The sequence below is a fragment of the Alosa pseudoharengus genome, unplaced genomic scaffold (assembly GCF_046254945.1).
Source record: "Alosa pseudoharengus isolate Yale_2024_CS ecotype anadromous, Long Island Sound unplaced genomic scaffold, YU_APseudo_1.1 YU_APseudo_1.1_scf_5, whole genome shotgun sequence".
NCBI classification, from domain to species: domain Eukaryota; kingdom Metazoa; phylum Chordata; class Actinopteri; order Clupeiformes; family Clupeidae; genus Alosa; species Alosa pseudoharengus.
Window position 1 is genome coordinate 7248015 of NW_027468837.1, and position 22458 is coordinate 7270472.

The 22458-nt window shown below is 41.7% G+C and overlaps 2 protein-coding genes across 4 annotated transcripts in view; both read right to left on the reverse strand.

The window, feature by feature from the left end:
- Window positions 1-6903, reverse strand: part of gnai2b (guanine nucleotide binding protein (G protein), alpha inhibiting activity polypeptide 2b) — a 43249-nt gene extending 36346 nt beyond the window's left edge. Inside the window, exon 1 of the mRNA XM_076268597.1 lies at window positions 6099-6903. Within this exon, the coding sequence (XP_076124712.1) occupies window positions 6099-6216 (118 nt within the window). The 5' untranslated portion in view covers window positions 6217-6903. The remainder of the gene's footprint in view (window positions 1-6098) is intronic.
- Window positions 6904-12008: 5105 nt separating this feature from the next.
- The window catches only part of slc38a3b (solute carrier family 38 member 3b), a 29860-nt gene continuing 19410 nt past the window's right edge, over window positions 12009-22458 (reverse strand). For all 3 annotated transcript variants that reach the window (XM_076268068.1, XM_076268066.1, XM_076268067.1), the window contains exons 9-17: window positions 21339-21421; window positions 21190-21248; window positions 20291-20464; window positions 19305-19384; window positions 18893-18993; window positions 17974-18098; window positions 17463-17607; window positions 15440-15543; window positions 12009-15229 (exon numbers count right to left, since the gene is read on the reverse strand). In XM_076268068.1, the coding sequence (XP_076124183.1) occupies window positions 15125-15229; window positions 15440-15543; window positions 17463-17607; window positions 17974-18098; window positions 18893-18993; window positions 19305-19384; window positions 20291-20464; window positions 21190-21248; window positions 21339-21421 (976 nt within the window). In that variant the 3' untranslated portion in view covers window positions 12009-15124. The remainder of the gene's footprint in view (window positions 15230-15439; window positions 15544-17462; window positions 17608-17973; window positions 18099-18892; window positions 18994-19304; window positions 19385-20290; window positions 20465-21189; window positions 21249-21338; window positions 21422-22458) is intronic.

Genomic DNA, 22458 nt, shown 5'->3' on the forward strand with positions numbered 1-22458 from the left:
TCCCACTAGTACACACACACACACACACACACACACAGAAGTTATTCCTTGGCACCTTTCCATCAGTTTTCGTGACAATGCAGCCAGTACACAAACAGACGAACAAACCACACCGGAAACCTCCTTGTGAACCCAATGTTCAGTGACAGTTTGAGTGCACACCTACAGTACAACCAAACTATTCAAACGTCAAATCTGAGTTCTTGGCATCTCAATGAAATGGAACATTTGGGTAATTTTGGTACATCCACTAATTATGGGTCAGTGATTGGATCTTGATCTTGATCCAGTGATCAGAAATGCTTGTCCTTGAACAAAGCAAAAGAAAGCACTGATAAATCTCAGTGATAAATCTCAGTGAGTGAATCAGAAGGAGCACAATCTTGGCAATCATTTCACAAGCTAACGTGACCTTTGCTGATATTTCATTCCCATTGGCGGTTGAGCAGGGCTGTTTATCTGCTGTTGGCTGTGGGTGTGGCCATGGATGACGAGTCGGACTCCCAGGAATAATGATTGACGCGTTGTGCCGCAGGTGTTTTACAGTAAGCACTACTGAGATCTCACATTTCTCACATCTGGATCAGCTGCCTGGAAGTCCTGTCTGGTCTCAACATGTCTGTTTACCTCAATGCATTGCACTGGTAGCGGACAACCCTGAGCAGAGGATTCCACAGTAGGGCTGCACGATATATCTAAAATCTATCGTTATCGCGATATCAACGCTTGCGATGGACATACCGCAAAGATTAGTAATTTTCGATAAATTTCGATACATTTTCTGTGCCGTGCGCATTCCATACAGTCTGGTGTATTCACATTCTGAATGTCAACATATTTTACCAAACCGATGCTGTCATGCTGCCCAAGAAGCCCGTCCCCTACCAGTTTAGGTGTGTGGTGTTTTAGGTGTTGGAAGCGGGAGCTAAGTCGTGATGGCTGAAGATAGTGAGTCGAGCGAGGTAGGCTACACTTGGGTGAAGAGGAATTAGTGACTAAAAGGAAAAGCACGTCTGTTATATGGGAATATTTTGGTTTTATGAAGGATGCCGTGTTACAAACACAGCGCAAATGCGTCCTTCTCCACCGTGTTAAAATAAACAATTTCTTTCGTTATCGTTATATCAGAAGATATCTGTCTTTCACTGTCTGTAAGGCTTGTATTTCATGATTTGCATTTAGCAAAAGCCTCAGACAGCAGCACAGAGGTAATCAGGATTCGTTATTTGTAAAAGTTGTTTAACCTACTTCTTAGCCTGGACTGTGCGATTGCAGCCCAATTACTTTCACTTTCCGCTGCCCTCGTAGTCGGCATGCCGGTAGCCTAATAACGTGGGATGCACAGCCTATGAGGTTACAGACTGAGATGACTGCCGCGATATAGCAAGTAGCTTCTTTGCTAGGCCCATCGAAGGCTGGCAATGTGGAATATTCCGCTGGTTGGTGCACAAGTGTTCAGATTGGCTGTCCATCCGTCTTTTATGAGGATTAGGAGCAGATCTTCCACACAACTTCGATAGCCTATCAGGTCTCTTAGCTGTCCATCAGGCCATATATAGCCTAGGCTACATGATATTTTATATTGTTTATGTAGAAAATTATACATTTATTTCTGTAATTATACATTTACCCCCCCCCCCCCCCCCCCAAGCAGAATGGGGGAAAAAAACATTAAATATACTGCTCAAAAAAAGTAAGGGAACACTTCAATTATACACTGGATCAGTACTCTGACACTGTTTGGTTCTGAGCACAAGTAAAACTTTTGAGGCGAGAACTGTCAGACATTCTGTGAATGTGAGAATGGGGGAAAGGGTGGAAGGTTTCAAAAATGTGTGGAAAACCTTTTTTGAGCAGTATATTTAAATATCGCAAATTATATCGTTATCGCAGTACTCAATAATGTTATCGCATATCGCATGTTTTCCTAATATCGTGCAGCCCTATTCCACAGCAGGAAAGCATGAACAGGAGCAGGAGCGCAGTAGAGTCTACATTTCAAATACATGTTTGTGCTTTGATCACAATGCTTGTATTTAACACCGCACATGAGTAAACATGTGGCTGTGTACGTGAGTGTTTGAGTGCAGACACATACTTGTGAGTGTATCAGTGCAAATGTGAAAGTGCATGTATGGACATGTGTGGGCGTGTGTGTGTGTGTGTGTGTGTGTGTGTGTGTGTGTGTGTGAGGATCTGTGTGTACTGTAGACAGCACAGCTTCAAAGAGACAGCACAGCTTCAAACTCTCCTGTCTTCCTGAGCCCAGCTTGAGCGTGCAGTCGAGCCTGTGATATAATCAGTGCCTCCAGCCATGAGACAAGCCAGGGCTCTCTTCCCTATTAAAATAAAGTTTTCTTTTATTTCACCCTGCTACCCAGAGGTAATCTGGAGCAGACGCTGCACTTTCTACAAGCTGTATCTTTTCAAATATATATATATATGTGTGTGTGAGCAATTGTTTGGATAGTGCTGAGTGCTGTAGCCTCAAATCCCCCCTAGCCAAACGAGTGTGGCCAATCTGTGCCTGAAATCTGCTGGGATACAAGTGTGGGCATGAAAACAGAGACAAGAATCCCCAGCAAAATAACTCCCAAAATCTGTTCACAATTCATTGCTTTTGCTCCAAAAAAAAACAAAAAAACATGTTAAACCATGTTGTGCTAAAGACTTCACATTTCAAATAATATCACCATAACTATAAACGAGAGCTACGTAACTATCTAAGTATATATACTTATCTGTCTAACCTATGACAACGATTTAAACATAGCTTTGCAGCAACCTGGTTTTTCGACCAATCACCTTTCATGGCCAGGCTCTCAACCCAAAAAACTGGCAGCTTCTGCCCACGCCTCCAGAACCACCAATTAGTCAGTGGTGAGGTCACTCTTGCCAACAACCAATGCCTCCATCTGGCCAGCAGATCTGCCATGACTGTGAGTGTGTGTTTTGTCTCTCCTCCTCCGCTTGTCAATCAGCCTTCCCACTCACTGGCCTTCCAGGCCTAGGCCCAGGCTATCATCCAGCAGGGGAGTTTGGAACATTCTAACAAAAGATTCCGCTCCACAACAAGACAAGGTTCTAAAATTCCATGCTGAATTCAATGAACCCAGAGCCGGTACCTTTATACAGCTCTGAATGAACCCATATTCTTTAGAACATTCATTTTCCAACATTCTTGTCATACCAGTGTGACGGTACCTGCTGAAGTAAAAGGGACCAGGACACATCTGGTCAGACCTGGACGAGCCAGTGACCGATGCTGCACTATTTGCTGCGAGTGCTTTTCAGGCACTTTCTGTCAGTCCTGGGCTCAGCACGCGCCAACTGTGCCAGCGAGCGGCACGCGGGCAAAGCCACACACGCGTGGCACAGACACACTGGAAATGGGCCTGAGTGACAATCCACATTTCTCAGTGCTCTGCTCGATCCCGCACCTGCAGTCTACAAGCACAGAGTGTGAAACGGGCATCTGAAATTGGTCACATTGAATATCCCCATTTCTCAATGAAATGACCTTCAGAGTACAGAATGCATCCCTGAAGGAGGCACTTTGGGTCACTTTGCACACAGGCATGTCACTTAATCAGCTGTCCATGAATGACTAATCAAGTAGTCTTGTTGAATGCTGCTAAATAATTACTTTCAGGCCATTGTGTTTGATGGGGTAATTAAGCCTTTAATTTCAGCACTAGAGCTCTCAAACACAATTCAGAGAAAACCTTAAAAGTAAACAAGACTATATAGTTAGAAATGACCAATGTTTTGAGGAAACTCAGAGACAACTTTAAAATTACTTTTGCACCATTTAAAAAAACACAACTCTTTCCCCAAATATGATGCATAATTGGACGGATAGTCATACCCACACTTCTCCGGAAAGCACCACGCCTGGTGTTCCCTTGTGGATATGGGGAGATGAAGGAAACTGGAATAATGAACTGAAGGACGGTTCTGTTTTCTTTTAATTGCTCTATCCTCCATCTACCTGAAGTCTCAGGCTCTGTTCTCTTCTTGACAGGTGAACAGGGATATCGAGCACTGAGGTGAAAATGAAACATCACTTAACCCTCATTCTAGTCTGATTGAAAGAATCTCTTTCTTTCCTTCTCTCCCTCTCGCTATCACACACACACACACTGACACACAAAAGCACATATAAACACAAGGATACAGCACATCCACATGTGAACATACACAGCATCTTTCAAACTCCAGAGGTTTGTGCGGGTTTTAATCAAGTCAAAAAAATAAATAAATAAATACATCAATCAATCAACAGGCTTATGTCAGACACACTCACACGATCCCATACCCTTATAAAACAGTGAGCCACTTGAGTAAACACAGACTCAACTGACATCCACCATAAATAAGATAGGCCTACTTCTGAAGCAGAAAATAGAACAAAAACAATAACAGTGTTCCGAGCCCAACACTGGAACTCATCCACCACTAGACCAGCAGCTGGATCTGCGTAATGAAAAGCGCCTTCCTGTGGCTAGACTAGCCGTTAATCTTAGGATACCGTGGTGTGGCGTTCTGGGTGCCTTTGCTGGTCATACATCTTTCACTGGCTCACAACATGCGAGAGTAACCATACAGTCCACAGCCATAAGAGTTGGAGAGGCCATAGTAGATTCTGCTCAAAGCTGGCATCCGTTATCAGGGCTTACAAAGCGTGAGAGTATGGCTCCTATACAGTTCACCTTAAAGCAGATAAGAGAATGACCCACTAATAGGCCTTATAGAGATCAAATCTATGTATTCATAATAAACCCATGCACATGGTAAGCCCTATTCATAACAAACTACTTCACAATCTGTACCGACAAAAGTATCAGTAACATTATAAACATGAGCTTTTTCTGATACCAGGACATTGATATAGACACATAGGTGAACTACTGTCCACTGATTAAAAAAAAAAAGCAAACTAATCAAGGAATTTGTTAGTACATTTCTGAGACATACTTGACTTTTCTTTTGGCATACTTCAGTACCTCTTCAAAACAAAGATCCAGACTCTCGACTTCTCACTTAAACTTTGCCTTGCTACTAGAGATAAGAGCTGCCTTATTGCAGCCATAAAACAAAAACAAATCATTGCACACACTTAGTCATCTTCTATGTGCACTGTAAGAAAATCTGGCCTGTCTTAAGATGTTTTAGTGACCAGGTCATATGAAGTTGTCAGTGGAAGTGTATATTGCTGAATGTAAATAGCAGGCAAATAAGAAATTAAGACCTTTTCAAGTCTTTATTTTCAGCTAATTTATATTTATCTTGCCATTCACCATAACAAATTCAAAGGTGTAACTAGTTTGAACAGTACGTTACTGTAGCCTATGTCTTCTGTTTCTGAGTAGCTACCCTAGATGGGCAATAAACAAGTCATCCTGGGGCATGACTGAGGGATGAGCTTCATTTTCAGATTTACTGTCGGTTTTCCCGCTGACAGAGGGTGAGTCAAAGGATGACCATGGTGTACCACCAAGCTGATGATGTTTGGTAATAGTGCGTATGCATTGTACACAACTCAACATACAGAGAGAGAGAGAGATATATATATATAGAGAGAGAGAGAGAGAGAGAGAGAGAGAGAGAGAGAGATTATTTTTGGTGTAATGACTGCCCGCAGAATGCGGAATTGAATGCAGCGTGATCTGAGTAGAAAATTCCCTTACTGTTCCCAGTTCTCTACCCTGAAAATCTTAAATTGTCATAAACTACAATGGTCTGTCACTGGCACGTATACATAATGTGACAGTGGCTCTGTTTTGCAAGTGGCAAAGATTCAACCAGAAAAAGGATTGTTTGTCAACCAAAGCTGCCCTACTTGGATTATCCAAGTTGCCACCATCAAAGGGAGATGTGCGGTCTTTACTTATCAAATAGACTGAATTTGAATAATGTAAATGCAACCAATAAGGTTAACATCATGAATTCGCTGTGCATGTGCAGAGTTAGGAAAATCGAGCAAGATGACAGCTAAGCCAACCAGCCACATGCTGGCTACCACAACTGCATAATCAAAACATTCCGTTACTAGTAACAGTCGGCTCTCTATTCATTTCATTGACGAACAGACGTACCTAACAAGAGCAGTTTCACCTCCCGCGCAGCCTTCTCTCCGTCTTCTCGGAGGTTCTTGTCGATCATTTTGGATCGCTCGGCAGCCAGCTTGTCCTCGGCGCTCACCGTGCAGCCCATGGCTTCCCAAAATTGGAGCGCACACCTGAGCCTTGCGCAATTGAAAAGAAGGTACCAAACACTGAATAACACAGGCTTTCCTCTTCTTACCAGGCACCGATACGAGTTTCGAATTCACACCACGTAGCCAAAGCTACGAATAAAGTGAGAGTAGTAAAAGTAAGCTATTCAATTCCGGTGGCTGAATCTCTCACAAATCCACTTTGCAATGTAAATATAGGCTACTAGCCAACAGTCCATATGCCACCTGACATTAACCAATTAACACGCAGATAGATATAACCCATTCAGTTCATCCCAGTTGCCCAGACTGTTGACCTAGGGTTATTAATGTTTCATTTCATCCAGTTAGGCCTACCATACAGGTAATAGACTTCTCGAAAGCGGTCGAGCTCGTGAGATGACAAGAACTCAACGATTTGCAGACACTCTAGCGCGTCGAATGGAATCCAGCTGCTGCTGCTGCGGACTGTCGGACATCAAGGTGTCAATGTTGATTAGAACCTCTGGCACGCTGTTGTTCTTTCCGTTAAGCGACACTGTTCTTCCCGTTGAGTCATCACCTTGAACACATGTTGTTTTGAGTAGGCTGGTTAGACGCGGTTTGATTAAACGTAGCCTACTGTTCCTCGTTGCCACGCCCGCTGTCCTCTAAGAAGTTGGCTCATAAATGCTACAGTGCACTCTGTGTTGAAGATTCACAAGGCTTCATGACCAGTTAGCTGATAGTCACGCTTCCACAGAATCCTGGGAAATGTAGTATATTGTTAAACTTGGCAGGCTGTAGCCTACCACACAGGTGTCACATCTCATGCGGCCAAGAGTTTTGATTTGTAATTTTGTTAAACCATCGTCTAAACCTTCAATGTGAGCAACTTTGCGCGGTAACTGCGCATGTATAGGTTGAGTGGGTGTCAAGGTGCACTTGTCAAGTGTGATCTATTCAAATACAGGCTTTTACAAGTCATACTGATAATAAGAATGGGACTGTGCTTCCCTCTAGTGTTTGGCTCATGCTAAACACACGAGACGCGTTTGGCAATGGACTCAGCAATGAACTTCCTCCAGCTACAGCTAGGCCTATATAATGTGGAAACACTTCGGTCAAGCCTTCATGCATGACGACGAAGTTACTGTTCACGTTGGTTGTTGATTGGCTGCTGTGAAGTCCCTGACCAAGAGCACAAGAAATGCAATGTTTTCCTGTGTAACTGAAATTGTAGGATGTCAGAGAATGGATTATCTTTCATTTTCACCGGTTCAAAGCAACCAATCACCGCGAATTCTGGGCGACCTTACAATTTTGTCCAAATACCGCAACTTCTCCGAAAATGTGACTAATCATCATCAGTTTCCCGTGAAATTTCACCTACCACAACAGTCCCTCGCATAGAATATTGAGATAGGTGCCACACTCAGACACCAGTCCTATACTTTCCTTCCTCTGCAGTTTTGATGTCAATATATTGAAGGCTAACGTTGATGATTTGCTAACTTACTTGGCGTTGCTAACCTACCTAGGCTATGAAAGTAAGTTGGTTTACTGACATTCGAGTAGGCTATTAGTAGGCTATGCAACCCATTGGCAAACTTTTACATCTGGAGATGTCCTTGTTAGCGCATGTTAGCTTATAGTTCGTGTAGTGATTACCAAAATCATAGAAATGAAAACATAGCAAGACATTTATCTCTTCTATGTTCCAACAAATATTTCATTCTAGTTATTTTGTAACATTCATTTATTTTAACTAATGGCATATTAGAAAACATCCCGAATTGTATCCACATTCTAACGCAGTATGCAAAAAGTTATTTCCACTAGTAGCCGAAAACAGTTATAGGCCAGTCAATCTAGCCCAAAAAGACAAAAAAAAATTGCAACAGAAATGCAGGAGCTACAGATCCCTGCACACAAAAACAACCAGACACAAGAACAATTATTTTTCCACCGCCGTCACTCTCCTGAACTGCAGATAAGTGGGGTCATCCCCACTCTGACCATTCACCTGCACATTACATACTTTATCATTCCAATATGCGCGTCTTGCACACTACATTTGCACTCAACATCCCACTCCCATGTGTACTTGTATTGGTATTATGTCTTATTTGTATAGTTGTTTTGTATATTGTGTTGGTATCTGCCACAATGTATATTGTTGTCTCTATTGTAGGCCTACAGTATGTCTGTCTATTTGTTGAATGTATAGAGCTCCTACCAAAGTCAAATTCCTTGTGTTAGTATACTTGGCTAACACGGAGTCTGATTTATATATATATTTTTAGACCTTTTATATTTTTTTGTATTTTGATAATTTGATATTTTGTATTAAAGTTATAAATCCCATCAATGTTGCCTGTTAATTCCTGCCAATATATAATAATGCATTCCTGCTCATGCAGTTAGTTTAAAGTAATAATAAAATTGGTATGCAAAGGTTGCAACGTTAGGGGAAGCTTCCCTAAAGGTTGCAACGTTTAGGGAACGTTATGGGAAGGTCTCTAAAGGTTGCAACGGTTAGGGAACGTTAGGGGAATGTTCTCTAAAGCAGTGGTTCTTAACTGGTCTGGCTTTGGGACCCACAGTTTCCGATGTTCATTTAGTTGCGAGTCGCGACCCATATATTTGTTTAGTGTTCAAACCAACAGATACGGTAAACTACAAAGGTTGCAACGTTCAGGAAACTTTCCATGGGAACCAAAACCTACTCAAAAACTAACGTTCCCGTAACCAAAAACTAAGGTTTTATTGTTGGGTAGTTTTTATTGGTCTTTTTTTTTTTTGTTTGTTTGTTTTTTTTTTTTTTTTGGTCTTTGGTTTTTATTGGTCTTCATACTCTCCTGAATCATATACTAAAAGTCTTCTGCCGAAGATGGAGTGGAACATATTTTGTGCCCAACAATTAAGTAATACAGGGAAAAAAATAAATGAATAGCTATCACTATGAAACTTCTCCAGTTGATTAGTGACATCATACCAAAGAAAAAATGTATTACAAGTTTTTGAGATTTTATGTTTATATATGCAAATTAGGCATTTATTCATAAAATGTACCATAAAACACACACAATCTAAAAATTGGATGAAAAATGTATTGTTTCATTCTTGACACATTAGCTAAAAGACAAACTTAAAGAAGGGACTGTGGCTTTGTTTCTACATCATCCCATACATTAGAAAATACTATTTTATCAAAAAATCTGTGTTTGTCATGTTTTTGGTATAAAAGGTTTTTGACCAAAAAAACACACACACACACATACACACAGTAGGCTACAATTCCTGATCTGATGGGACTCTGACATTGGCAGCTCTATCTGTTGTTGTAACTTGAAACAAAAGGTATGTTATTTCTTTATTTCTATCAAACATTATCAACTGGGCTTCTGTTTGGTTGACTATAGGCTGACAGGTTCAACTTTCAGCATCTTTACTCCTGTTAGCTGATGTTTAGTCCCTAAAGTAATTCACAAAAGAAAACATGCAAAAGATTGGAAGCAAAGCATGAGTTTGTTATATTTTTTCTAGGATGAGTGTGTGTTTTGTGGGAACCAAACGTCTGATGAAGCACTGACAGTCAAATTAACTCAGAGGGGATGTGAAGGTATCCACAGAGCCAGTCAACAATGCAATGCTGACAACTGTAGTCTCTGGCCAAGTCGTTCTTGCAGAGTGCCGGTAGAATAGCACAAAATAAGAAATAGCAGCAAGCAGGGATAGTTGGTTGTAAGCGGAGGTCCTGCAGCCCCTTCATTTTCATACAAGTAGTATAGTAGTATAGTATACTCTTTTGATCCCGTGAGGGAAATTTGGTCTGCATTTATCCCAATTCGTGTAGTGAAACACACTAATCCCGAGCAGTGAGCAGTGAGGGGTTAGGTGCCTTGCTCAAGGGTACTTCAGCTGTTCCTACTGGTCGGGGGTTCGAACCGGCAACCCTTCGGTTACAAGTCCGAAGCACTAACCAGTAGGCCACGGCTGCCCAAATGTGCATGTGCAAATATGCCGGCAAACTTGGATGAGAATATTGATTGAACTTTTTTTGATGTTGCCACAGAGTTATGGCCTACTGTACCTCCTGTTTTGTATTAAAGTGCCTACTGGGCTTTCTCTCCTACATCTGTTGATTGAGTTGTGGTTTTGCCTACGTAGTGTCTATTTACAGATTTCAATATCAATGACTTGTCTGTTAATAGTGGTTTCCGCTGAAATATGTATTCCCTTTCACTGTAATCTTTAAAGGGTGTTTTCTCAAAATTAGGTTTCCATACACTATGGAGGAGAAATATCCATTTCAGTAACACTATTATAAACTATTATAAACTATTCATTACAGATTTCTTCCTATCTATATGTTGTGTTTGATTAGGGAGGAGTTATTTTCTACATGTTAATGTAGAAAAAGTAAGTTAATTCTACATTCTAGGAGATATTTTCTACATTTTATACCAAAAACATCTGACTCTGATAGTATTTTCTAATGTATGGGACGATGGAGAAAAATAGCCGCAGTCCCTTCTTTAATTGTGTCTCAACATAATGAAACAATACATGTTTCTGTTGCAATTTTTTTGTCTTTTTGGGCTAGATTGACTGGCCTATTAGATGCAAGCCTTCCAATCAACTCAGATATGTAATTAGGGTAGCCTACTCTCACGTCCTTAAAGTGACAGGCACTTAATTAGACCTAAATAGTTTAAAAATCAATATGAAATATTGAAATTACTAAATACTTGGTTGGCTATTAGTAATTATGCAGGTCACAGAATATTAATTAAAAAGATATGAACTTACTATGAATTCCAAAATGTATTGAAACATATGACATGATGCCATCTTTTTAGGCGGTGGCTGTCTTTTTTGGACAGTTCAAAAATTACCCCAGCCAAAGCATTTCTTCATTTAGTACAAAAATTACCCCAGCCAAAGCATTTCTTCATTTAGTTACAAATAAAGTGCTTAGTTTTTTGTAATCCTTTACTTTTATTATTATTTTTAATAAGAATATCAACATGATCAGTGTGATTTTTGTCTTACTATCCTAGTTTCAACTCAATTTAAAAAAAAGAAAGAAAAATCCCAACTGAATCAATGTACAATTTTCACTTCCTCCCGCAATGTCTTTGCAAAAATGCCTAAAAACACCGCAACTTCCATGACAATTTTTTGGAAGATTTGCAGCGAAATCAGGCATTTTAGGCCGCAACAATCTCAAAAAAGGCCCGCGAAATCCTGGAGGGAGTGACTGCTAATACATTGCACATATTTATATTTAATTTATATTGCTGTAAACCATACCACTTTCTTAACTGTATACTACTGTCTACACAGCACTATATGTCTTATACTGTTTATACTTCACCAACTGTCTATACTGTGTACACATTGCACTACAGTATTCTGCTTTTTTCACTTCTGGTTAGACGCAAGCTGCATTTTGTTGTCTCTGTAAAGTTAGGTTTTAGTAAAGCAAGGTTTAGTAGAATCCCTGTGTTCCATACAGTCTTGTGTGCAAGCAGATTCAAATGCGCAGCTGACTATCAAAATACCCATGCGGTGTTTAAAGTTGCGCAGCTTGTTGTTAAAGGGAATGACAGATGTCATTATCATTGGTGTAAAGGATTTTAACCCCAAAACACACCCAAGACTGATTAGGAAACATCAAGAACAACCCTTTTACACCCAGGACATGTTCCCTCTAATAGAATAATGACCCAGAACACAGCTAAAAACACCCAAGAATGGCCAGCAAGTTGCAAAAGAGTGGAGATGAACAACACAAAGGAACACGTTCGGGTTTTTAAAAACAAATACATTTGTTTTTATTGTCAAACTACAACTGCTATTTACACTATACAAGCTAAATATTCTTGAAATATAGAAGCAGTAGTTTTTATATACATGGGACATAATTTACGTATGCAACAGGAGGAACCCAAAGATCCATAAACAATGTTTGTATTCATTTAAAATATATATATTTAAAAAATCAATTACTAAATGTTGTACATACACAAGATCAATGAGAACAACAAAAACAGAGAAACATTTTATGAACAGATTATACGCACTCTGAAAAGAAGTGGGGGAAAAAAGTAGGCACGCTTTAAATTAAAAAGAGAATTGGAAGGAAGGTAATTTCATTTTTTGGCACCACTGAAGACAATCATCAGTAAAGGCAGGTCATAACTGCTTACAGCATGAGGTATAATGACCGAAGTTCCAAAAAAAGTGTTGAGTTTTTATTACTGGGTTAACAAAGACAACAGCCACTGTGGAGTGGCCATACTGAGCAGCAATGAGACATTTAATAGAACACAAATATACCAATATTTCATTGTACAGCAATCAAATATCCAATTGTGTTACACACTGACAGACCATTAACTGACATACATTTGAAAAAAATGATATCTTCTCCTGAATGTTACATGCAAATATTTTGTGAATGAAATCGCAGACACTGAAATTTGATTTTAGTACTGAGAGCTTTGGTAAACACCAGACACAGGGAGCCTATCATGTAAAAGTAGAGTTGTTATGTGTAAGAGTAACTATACCAGTAGTACATTAAAACAGCTCTACACTGTTGTATAGTCAACTGTGTGAAAAGATGTCAACCGTACCACACATTTGCTCCCCCAATCTGAGCAGTCTAGATCCGAACCTGGGCAGTAGGTGTGTGGAGTTGAACAACCATAAAAGTAGGACGAATCGATATACACAACTCAGTATCCACTGCTGGGACAGAACACATGTTTATCGCTGCAATTAAAAATATATATATTCCTTAGCCAAAAATAATATTTGTCTGCCTGTCTACAGCCAAAACTGAACTGGAATTTGGTGCGCTTGGTGCGCCTGCTCCAAGCAAATACTGGCTGGTGAGAGGTGGTTTTGCTTGTGGGCTGATGCCTCTCTCAGGGGCCTCAGCAGTCTGGGAGCCCAAAGCAGGTTACCTGATCCTCACCCACCTGGCTACGCAACTCCACAGGTCTGCTATAATACCCTCAGGAGAGGCATCTTTTGCGATCTAGGTATAACACCCCACATCTTCTTACAGAGAAGGCCTTTATCTCACATGTGGTTTTTGGGTATCCTGAAGCCAAACCCTTTGACCAGCAAATAATACTGAAGGCTTTTAGGGTCAGTCGTAAAAGTTCTAGATTATGTCTGTTTTTCTGAGACTGTTGTCTTGCACAAAGTGATGCATGTCATGCTCTCTCTTGCCTCTACACAATATACACAACAGGCACTGAAATAGATTATAAAGTATATGATCATAAAGTGCTCTTTACACACTATCTGATGAAATACGTATAACCTGTCTTGATACATATTAAAATAAATAGATATTATGTTTTTGAGGTTTTCATTATTTCTGTTTTTGAATCTCTTGAATAATTTATTATGTAGAGATCAGGAGGGCAAGGGCCTGACTCAGTTTATGATGGTTTAATGCTTAGGCACATAATGCTAACAGTAGGTCTGGGACATATTGACACTGTCACAACTGACACCTCTCTCCCTTTTCTGCAAAAAATAGCATTCATTGAGACACTATTCAGCTAAAAAAATCACATTAGTTTCGATTCTGTAATAATAAAATAATGTAACTTAAGCTTCTGTGTCTATATGTGTGTGCGTATATACATATAAGTACCTAACACGACATACTGTACATACACACGTTGAAACAATAATATGAGTTTCCCTACCAAAAAGAAGTGTACAAAATTCTACTTAAGTTTGTGCTGTGCATGGGTGCTGCACTAGCTGTGGTTTGTGCTTATGTACATCCACAGGTTTGATATGGGGCCGGGGCCGGTGGCTGCCACCAAGAGAATGGGGTTGATGAAATGGTGAATTGGTAGACAGTAAGCAGGGATGTAGTGGTAAAATAAGGTGGGTAAACTATGATTTCTGTGATCTTGGTGAGGTGGACTGCGCTATGCGGTATCGGATTTTTTAAAAAGCCATTTAGATCATGTTTGATGATGGTGGAGGTTATTGTCCAATGTTTATATCACCAGTGGTATTAAATGGTTCCTAGAGTGTTGATGAGTGATGAGTCTAATAAGAGGTGGATAAACTCTATTAATGAAATTTCCGAGGTGGATAAACTGTGTTTACTTGCGTTTAGCCTCCACTACATCCCTGACAGTAGGATATATTAGTCTGAGTATGAATACATCATTACTTCCCTCCTAGGGACAACCTGATGCTGTCAATGAGCTGCAGACCAGAAAAGCACTTTCCGAATTTTTCATCGTCTAGATCAGCATCATTCCCTACAGGGAAGTTTTGTTTTAATGTAGTGATTGGTGAATTTAAAGATGTGTGTGAGCAGCCCTGATTTAAAACATTAGGGAGAAGGTAGGGGAACTGACTTCTTTGTTGTTGTTTGTATTTCTTTGCTTGCTTTGCTATTCATTTCTTTGGCCAGACCTGATTACTGCCGTTTAGTACGTTTATTTATCCAGGTCTGACAAAGAATTTAAAAGTGCAAGATCAACACTGATTATTCTATAACAGTATATCAAAGGCCTGCCCTAAGAGTGGATTAAGCCCTCTGGAGATTCTGAAAAAAAAATGACTGTTCTCTCTTTAACTGCTTTGGTGGAGAGAACATTCCGTGTGATCAGAGTAAAAACAAAATGCCCATGAAAAATCCCTTCACCCCTCAAACCCTTCATCACTGCTTCCATCCACTGACCCATCCCTAGCCCGGCCACTGCGCGTGCGCACACACACACACTCACACAAGCACGCACACACACACACACACACACACACACACACACACACACACACACACACACACACACACACACACATTCTCAGAAGCACTCATATACTTCACGCACGCATACACTTCATGCACACACCATCCAAATGAAGAGCCCCCTAGTGGCCGCCTCCTGCATTGCTGGTGCCTGTTGTCCAGTCAATTATGATGAAGCTCAAGCTCATGGACATGAAGAGGACACCTAGAGCAGCAAAAGCCATTGCCTAGACAACATAAAAAGAGAGAACAGTTTGAGAAGACCATTCCATGCCAAAATTGTTTTAAACACTTCTAATTGTAATGTCCTTCTATTTGCAGGTGGGTAGTAGCATACTTTTAGAATGCTTAATACATAACTAAACAATACGGAGAGAGAGAGAGTGAGAGAGAGAGAGAGAGATAGAGAGTGAGAGAAAGGATATGTTATTCCTCACCACAATCTTAGGGGTGGAGTTCATGGGCTCTTTGTCTTTGGGAATGATGCGGATGTAGAAAACTGCAGGGAAGATGAAGATCAGGCATGGGGCAGAGGTGGCACCTGGAGAAGGAGAGGGAGGTGAAGACCATACTACATGAAGCCCTCATATGACAATGACTAGAGCGACACATCTGCAGTGACCTGCAGTACTGCATCAGACATGCTGTACTGCCACACACTGGCACTCATGACACTGGCACTCAGTCATGTGGAACAAGGGCAAAGGCATAACCGAGGCTTCTGACATAATTTAGTACACTTGTTCTTAAAGGCACACAGTGGGAAAATTGATATCTATGCTTCTTTTGGTGTCAATAATCAATGCCATTTAGCATTAGTCAAAAACTGACTAAAAGGGTCATGAACCTAACCCATTCAGAGAGTACACAAATCCACAAAGCCAGCCTGACATGGGAGAGTGTGACCTGTGCTGGAAATTGCATGTATCGTAGTACTTCTTGAACTCGACCGCTTGTACCCTAATGCATGCACCATTTATCTGGGTGATGGCTGCACCAGAGTTTCCGCTAGACAAAAATGGTGCCGGTCAAAGTGACCGGCAGAGGTTTCGTTTTCCGGACATTTTGATGATATGCCAGTCAAATATCCTATTATCGCTTCTTAATTAGGTCAAATTGAGGAAAACTGGAGACAGGCTATGTAGCTTAAAGAATTACATAATCAGGTTGTATAGAATGCAACATGTTCATTAGTCTAACATATGCCTAACAAGATCTAGCCAGTATCTTTTCATGGACAGCAAGAGTCCGCTTCGTTCGTTGTTTTAAAAAGGCTACGTTGTTTGTTGCTGCTACCCACGTTATCTCCATTGGTGACTGTTTAACTTACACAGATGTGCACACACAAGAATGAGCGCTCACACCACTACCCCTTAATGCTATGCCTCTTTATTTGACAACAATAAATTAAGAAATGTTTCCTATTCTGGGAAATGTTTAGTTTCTTTTTCTTTCGGCCGCGGTTCAATGATACCGTTTAGGCTAATTGTGCCAGAAATTATCCGCGGACCAGCAATCTCCTCGTCGAGGAGGCCCTAACCCTGCAGATCATAGACAGAGAACGCATAGGCCTACTGTATACTTTGGGTAAAGAACACTTTGCATGTCCAGTGTACACGGAGAATGACAGTGTCTTGGAGCGGCCGCACCCCCCGCAACTCCCAATGTCACTGATTCCGACAGATAAGCCCGACACTTCTGCTTTTTATCTGGTGGTGGCACCGTGGTGGTGGAGTTGACCGGACATCTGAGGCTTCAGACATTACCAATTTATCATCATCCATCGCGTCTGGCCTCTGAAAAAACTTTTAAGGCTAGTCTGCCTGGGCCTGGCCATGTTTGAACCGCCTCACTCATTTGTTTGTTGTTTAACATGGACGTTTAAGCGTGCGCTTCCTATTTGTAATGCAGCATATGGTCTATGCGTGTTGTTTAATAGCTTACTTTTCAAACGGTAGAGCTTGTTCATTTAAAAACATAGCCAGAGGACGTATAATATAGGCTTACATATTAGGCTAAGGCTTATTCTCAAATTCAGATTGCGTCAGGGGACGGGATTAGCCAATTTCAATCGGACAATTTGACCGGAGAGATTTAATTTAGTCGGACATTTCATTTTTTCCCCAGCCAATGTCCGGTAATTACCGGACAAAGGAAACCCTGGGCTGCACAAAAATATTGACTCAAAGTGTGTGTTGTTATCTATGCAAACAGGCTGGTCTTGGTCAAGGCTATAGGGAGGGAGTGAGCGAGAGTAGGTTGTTATTGGTGTGTGTCAGTGCCCCGGCAGAGACTCACCCTCTCGCCCTAGAGTGTAAACATGGCCATATGAACCTGCCACGCCAGACAAAACTTACAACGTACCACGCAACCAACCAACACTGACCAATACGCTGACATACAGTATTCTGACACACAGGTCATATGTGTTTCTTTGAGTGACACTGACTCATGACTTACCGATAATGCCGAAGATGCCCAGGATGTTGGGTGCGAAGATGACAAGCATGTTGATGAAGGTGAGGAGGATGAGAGCGATGCCGATGTGACGGAGCCAGTTGAAGGCACTCGTCGGGAAGACCATCTGCAGGATCGCTCTACGCACCTGTGAGCCAAAGAACCATGAATTAGGAAGATAAATATGAAAGGATGAATAAAAAAAAGAAAGAGAAAGAGATCATTCATGAGAGTGGATAAAAGAGGAAAGAGACGGGTTGAGACGGCAAGAGAGAACACAGTCCAGCCACTCTGAATGGATTATATACATTAGGAAACTACATGACCTAATAAGCCTAACAGTCTGACATTAGCCAGGGACATCATTACTGCAGTGATGATCACTGTCACTGCCTCACCCCATTACATTACTGTCATCATTATCATAACCATCATCATCATCATCATGTCTACAGAGAATAAGGATTAGCACACCCATTTAGCCTTATGTGAAATAGGCGGTGGGCACACTCACCGGGAACAACACGATTGGCACAGTCAGAGTGACAGCAGTAAGCACAGCCAATCGGACGCACAGGATCAGCGTGTCAAAGGGGTCGATGCGGCTATAAGTGTGCAGCAGCTCTGGCTCTACTTTGTCTGTGGGTGTCAGGGAGAATATTTATATTTCATCATTATTTTAAATGAATTGAAATGTAAAAAAGAACTGAAAGAAAATACAAACTTCAGATCCACTATCAAATTCATAGAGGCACATATAAGTAAGATTTTTTTTTTAACATCATCAGTAGAAATGCAAACCATACTTGTGTGCTATTTTCAACTGTTGAGAAGTTCAAGCAACAATATGCAAGAGTTTGCCACTTTTTGAGATATTTGATCAGGGAACTAGTTTTGGGATCATCTTCACCTTTGATGATATACAGTATGGTCATGTGAAGGACAGATAAACACATGTGTCACATGTGGCAACTACAGTTTGAGCATGATACAAACAAAATTCCCTGATGTTCCATGACTTGGCCCCCAAAAACATGATCAAATCCCCTGACTTCCCCTGTCTGGAACAGACTTTTCCAATTCCAGTGGGTACCCCATCACTAAATATCAACTTAAAGTTAAAAGTTCACTGATATTTAGCAGACGATTTTATCAAAAGTGTCACATACTTGCAAAGGCGAGTTTGGGAATCAAACATGGGCCAATCAACTGTCAGGCATTAACACTTCTCCACCACCAACTAATTTCAGCACTGTCTATGGTAAGGCATTTAATCCTTTTATTATAAGACATGACACAGCATCTAGTCCCCAAGTCACTGACCCTGGATGGTGTATTTGTACTTGGATATTCTGGCAGACGCAAGACTGACTGTGGCGCCACGTGTACAAGTTAACTTCGAGGATAAGAGAATGCCAAAGGTGAAGACTGACCGTAGAAGGTAAGGTAGCCAAAGAGCGCAGCCAGGAAGTACATAGTGTACATGATGAGGATGGAGATGTTGGACACGTGCTGCATCTTCTTCTGGGTGGGGCTGGGGTCAAAGGTGAGAGGGTAAATATCAGGCTTTGGAAAGCACCGATTTGTAGGGTGCAAGGTATGTTGAGTCTGTAGGGACTTACAGGCAGGCAACACCAGACACGTAACTGAAGCGATCCGTTCGCGGAGCGTCTGCTGCAACAATTACCTTCCACTAATGATCAATGGAACTGGCTACATCACACTTGATAGCGGCACATACATAAAAATTAATTAGACCAGTCTTCTAGGACTATTTTTATGTTCCACGAACAGTACGCTTCAATTGCGCACCCGGTGAAGCCCAGCTGTTAGGGTGATGCTCACTTGCGCAGTTCTGTGTAGATGGGCAGCACCTCAGGGTGGCACACAAAAGCAAATGCTAGGATGGGGATTGTGTACGCTGTCTGTAGATACACAATTGGACAACAACAATTCACACACACACAAATAAATCAAATCTGCCCAATAATATTTGCTTTTAGTCAAATTAAATCTGATGCATACATGCATGCATTGGTTACATGCATCAGAAGAAAAAGGTCACTGGAGAGGAAAAACTGAGGTTAGTGGCAATACGTATGAAATAATTTCTTTCTCACTACAAAAGAACTAAACCTGACTATTTTCACAATCTCTCCCTATGGTCACTGTGTAAGAAACCTGTGCCTGCTCATCAGTGTAGCTGGGTAGATCAAACCCTGCTCTAAATCACTGTGATGACCTTGGGTTTATTTAACACATTTTGTACCCAACACATCTCACACTTCAAACCTAGTTTGCAGCCATCCACCTTAAAGGGAAGCTCACTGAGATTGCAAACCCAAAAAGTATTATCACTAACATGATAAGAGGAAAGCCATGTGAGTTATATGGATGACCATAACAGTTGACTGTACCGTAACACTTTTGATTGTGATACATTCATGTGGCTTAAAATGTATTGAATTACACTGAAGGCATGGTTGAGATTAAAGCTTTATAGCAGTCCTAAAGTGAACTTATGCTTTTCTAGCCCTTGTATTTGATGTACAGTACTTAATGTACTGTATTTATTACTAGTAGTTACTACTTGTGGACTGCTTTGGTGTAAAGCAGCTGCTAAATGAATAGATGTAGAGGTAAAATTAGCACCCGCTCTGCCAGTTCTGGTCTGCTGAATGTTGCCATGGCAATACATGTAAATGCTAATGTATGGCACATCTTTGTGTCATGGTAACGATCGACTCATTCTCCACGGTTCAGTTCAGCGTCTTGTTGTTGTGGTGGCTTATTGATGTGGTACACTGTCACAGCGATGAGCCTCCCTGTACCTGCGAGTTGACCGTGAACAAGCGCGGGCCGCAGTGGGAGTCGTCCTCCACATGTGCGTTGTGGTAGGCGTGGCCATGGTCAACCAATGACACGTTGGAGATAACGTGCACATTTGTGGCATTGCTCGTGTAGTCCTCAAAGGGGCAGGGGATCTGGAACTTCTTGTAGATGACCTGCCACAAAAAAACAAAAAACAGAGGAGGGGACAGAGTAACGAAGGAGGAGAGCAGGAGAGGAGAGGAGGAAAGGAAAACAGAATGAGTCCAGGAGCAGACGGACTGACCAGCACACCTAAATGAGAGGTAGTCACAATCACAAAGGATAAGCTGAGCTGGCCAGAAGACAGCTGCTGTGTGACCCATTTAACGCTATTAAAAGGCCATTTGTTATAATAGATGTCAAAGCAAATAAACACATATAGGGAGGCAGGAATGCAATAAACACCTCCGCAGATGGATGCAACCATAGCCAGGGAGTCTTATGAAACATTTTCCCACAGCGCCAGAGTGGCACGGTGCTCACTTTGAAGTCTGAGCCTGGCCCCCATGACCCTTTACCAGCCTATTCTGACCAGTCAAGGCCCTCCTACACGCCAGTCCCCACTATGATCTCCTGTGCGTGGGTGAAACGCTCAGAATATTTTGCCCGGGGGCTGAGTCCGGTCAGAGATTAGGGATTCGAGGGTAGGAGATTACAGCCAATAGTTCTGTTAGTCGTTCCAAGAAAAAAAAAAAGCAGGAGCTGTGTCATCGTTTCTGCTAAGCACATGTAAAAATATGTGTACCCCACGTGTGTGTGTGAGTGTGAGTGTATATGTGAGTATGACTCTCTCTCTCTCTCTCTCTCTCTCTCTCCCCCCCCTCTGTGTGTGTGTGTGTGTGTGTGTGTGTGAACATACCGCAGTCAGGAAGAAGACCATACAGCTGAGTGAGAAGCCACTGGTGTAGCCCAGGTAACCTGTAAAAAGGAGTGGAAAGCATTCAAGTGTAAATGAATAGGAAAACCACATGTTATTGTATTCAACAATTCAAAATGCTATTGACTTACCAAGCTGTTTCATGAAGGCCAGAGGAAGAATAATGCAGATAGTGACCAGCACCACGAGGTAATTGCCATTTAAATACCACTCTCTGAAACAAGACAGAAAAGAGGGGGATTCTTTAAAACTACTTCAACACCACTTCCTAATTTAATTTGACTATAAAAATGGTCGCTTTTTTCAAACACACTTCACCAGGATATTCCAGAGACTGTTAAGACCATGATATACTGTGATATAAATAAAAACTGATTTATGAAGCATCTTTATGGTGAAGGATGTATGTGACTGTGCTTCTACGTATATTTAGCCGAGCACCAGGCGTATGCATGGGTGGTGCATGCTGTCTCTGTGTGTGAGCATGCGAGTGGATGTGGGCATATTTAGCCTGCTGCTGAGTGATTTACGACCGTGTCCCCATTAGGACCTCCAGCTAACCCTCGCGGAGGTCATGGAGACCCAGCAGCCGTCTCCATTCCCAGCCTGTCTAAGTTCACCCCACCTCCTCCAACTCACGCTGGGGCTGGGCCTGAGCAAATGCTGCTGAGCCTGCCTGTGAACGCCTGGAGACCACGCAAGCCCGATTCACTGCTGATGCACTACACAGCTGTTACTAAATCCTGTCTCTTTCTCCAATGCAATGAGAACAGCGTTCAGAGTTCAGCAAATGGTCTCTCTGATGCCCATGTGTCTGCCTCACTGCCCATGTGACTCACCAGTGCTACCTCATCCTTTCTCATTCACCTCTGGAACATGGCTGCCTCACTGTTAGCCTCCTGTTTCACATCAGTATGAGGTTTACAACAGCACAGGTGCTATTGAAATGATAAACAAGCGACTGGTAGCCCAGTGTATAGGCAATAGTGGCCTGAAATCTCCTAGGCAACCTCCTTATGGTCAGAGAGCTATGTCCTCCTTTGATTGGTCTGTGTCCTCGTGTCCGACGCCCATCAGGGCCTCGGGCCCTGTGAGTCCTGCCTGAGTGAGTACTCTCCTGCTGTATCTGGAGGCTCTTTGATGGAGGGAGAACCCCCCGCCCCTTCTTCCAGCCACAGCAGACGTCTGTCATGCGATTCATGATTCACATACAGAAACACACACATGCTCTAACGTAAGCATGGACATACA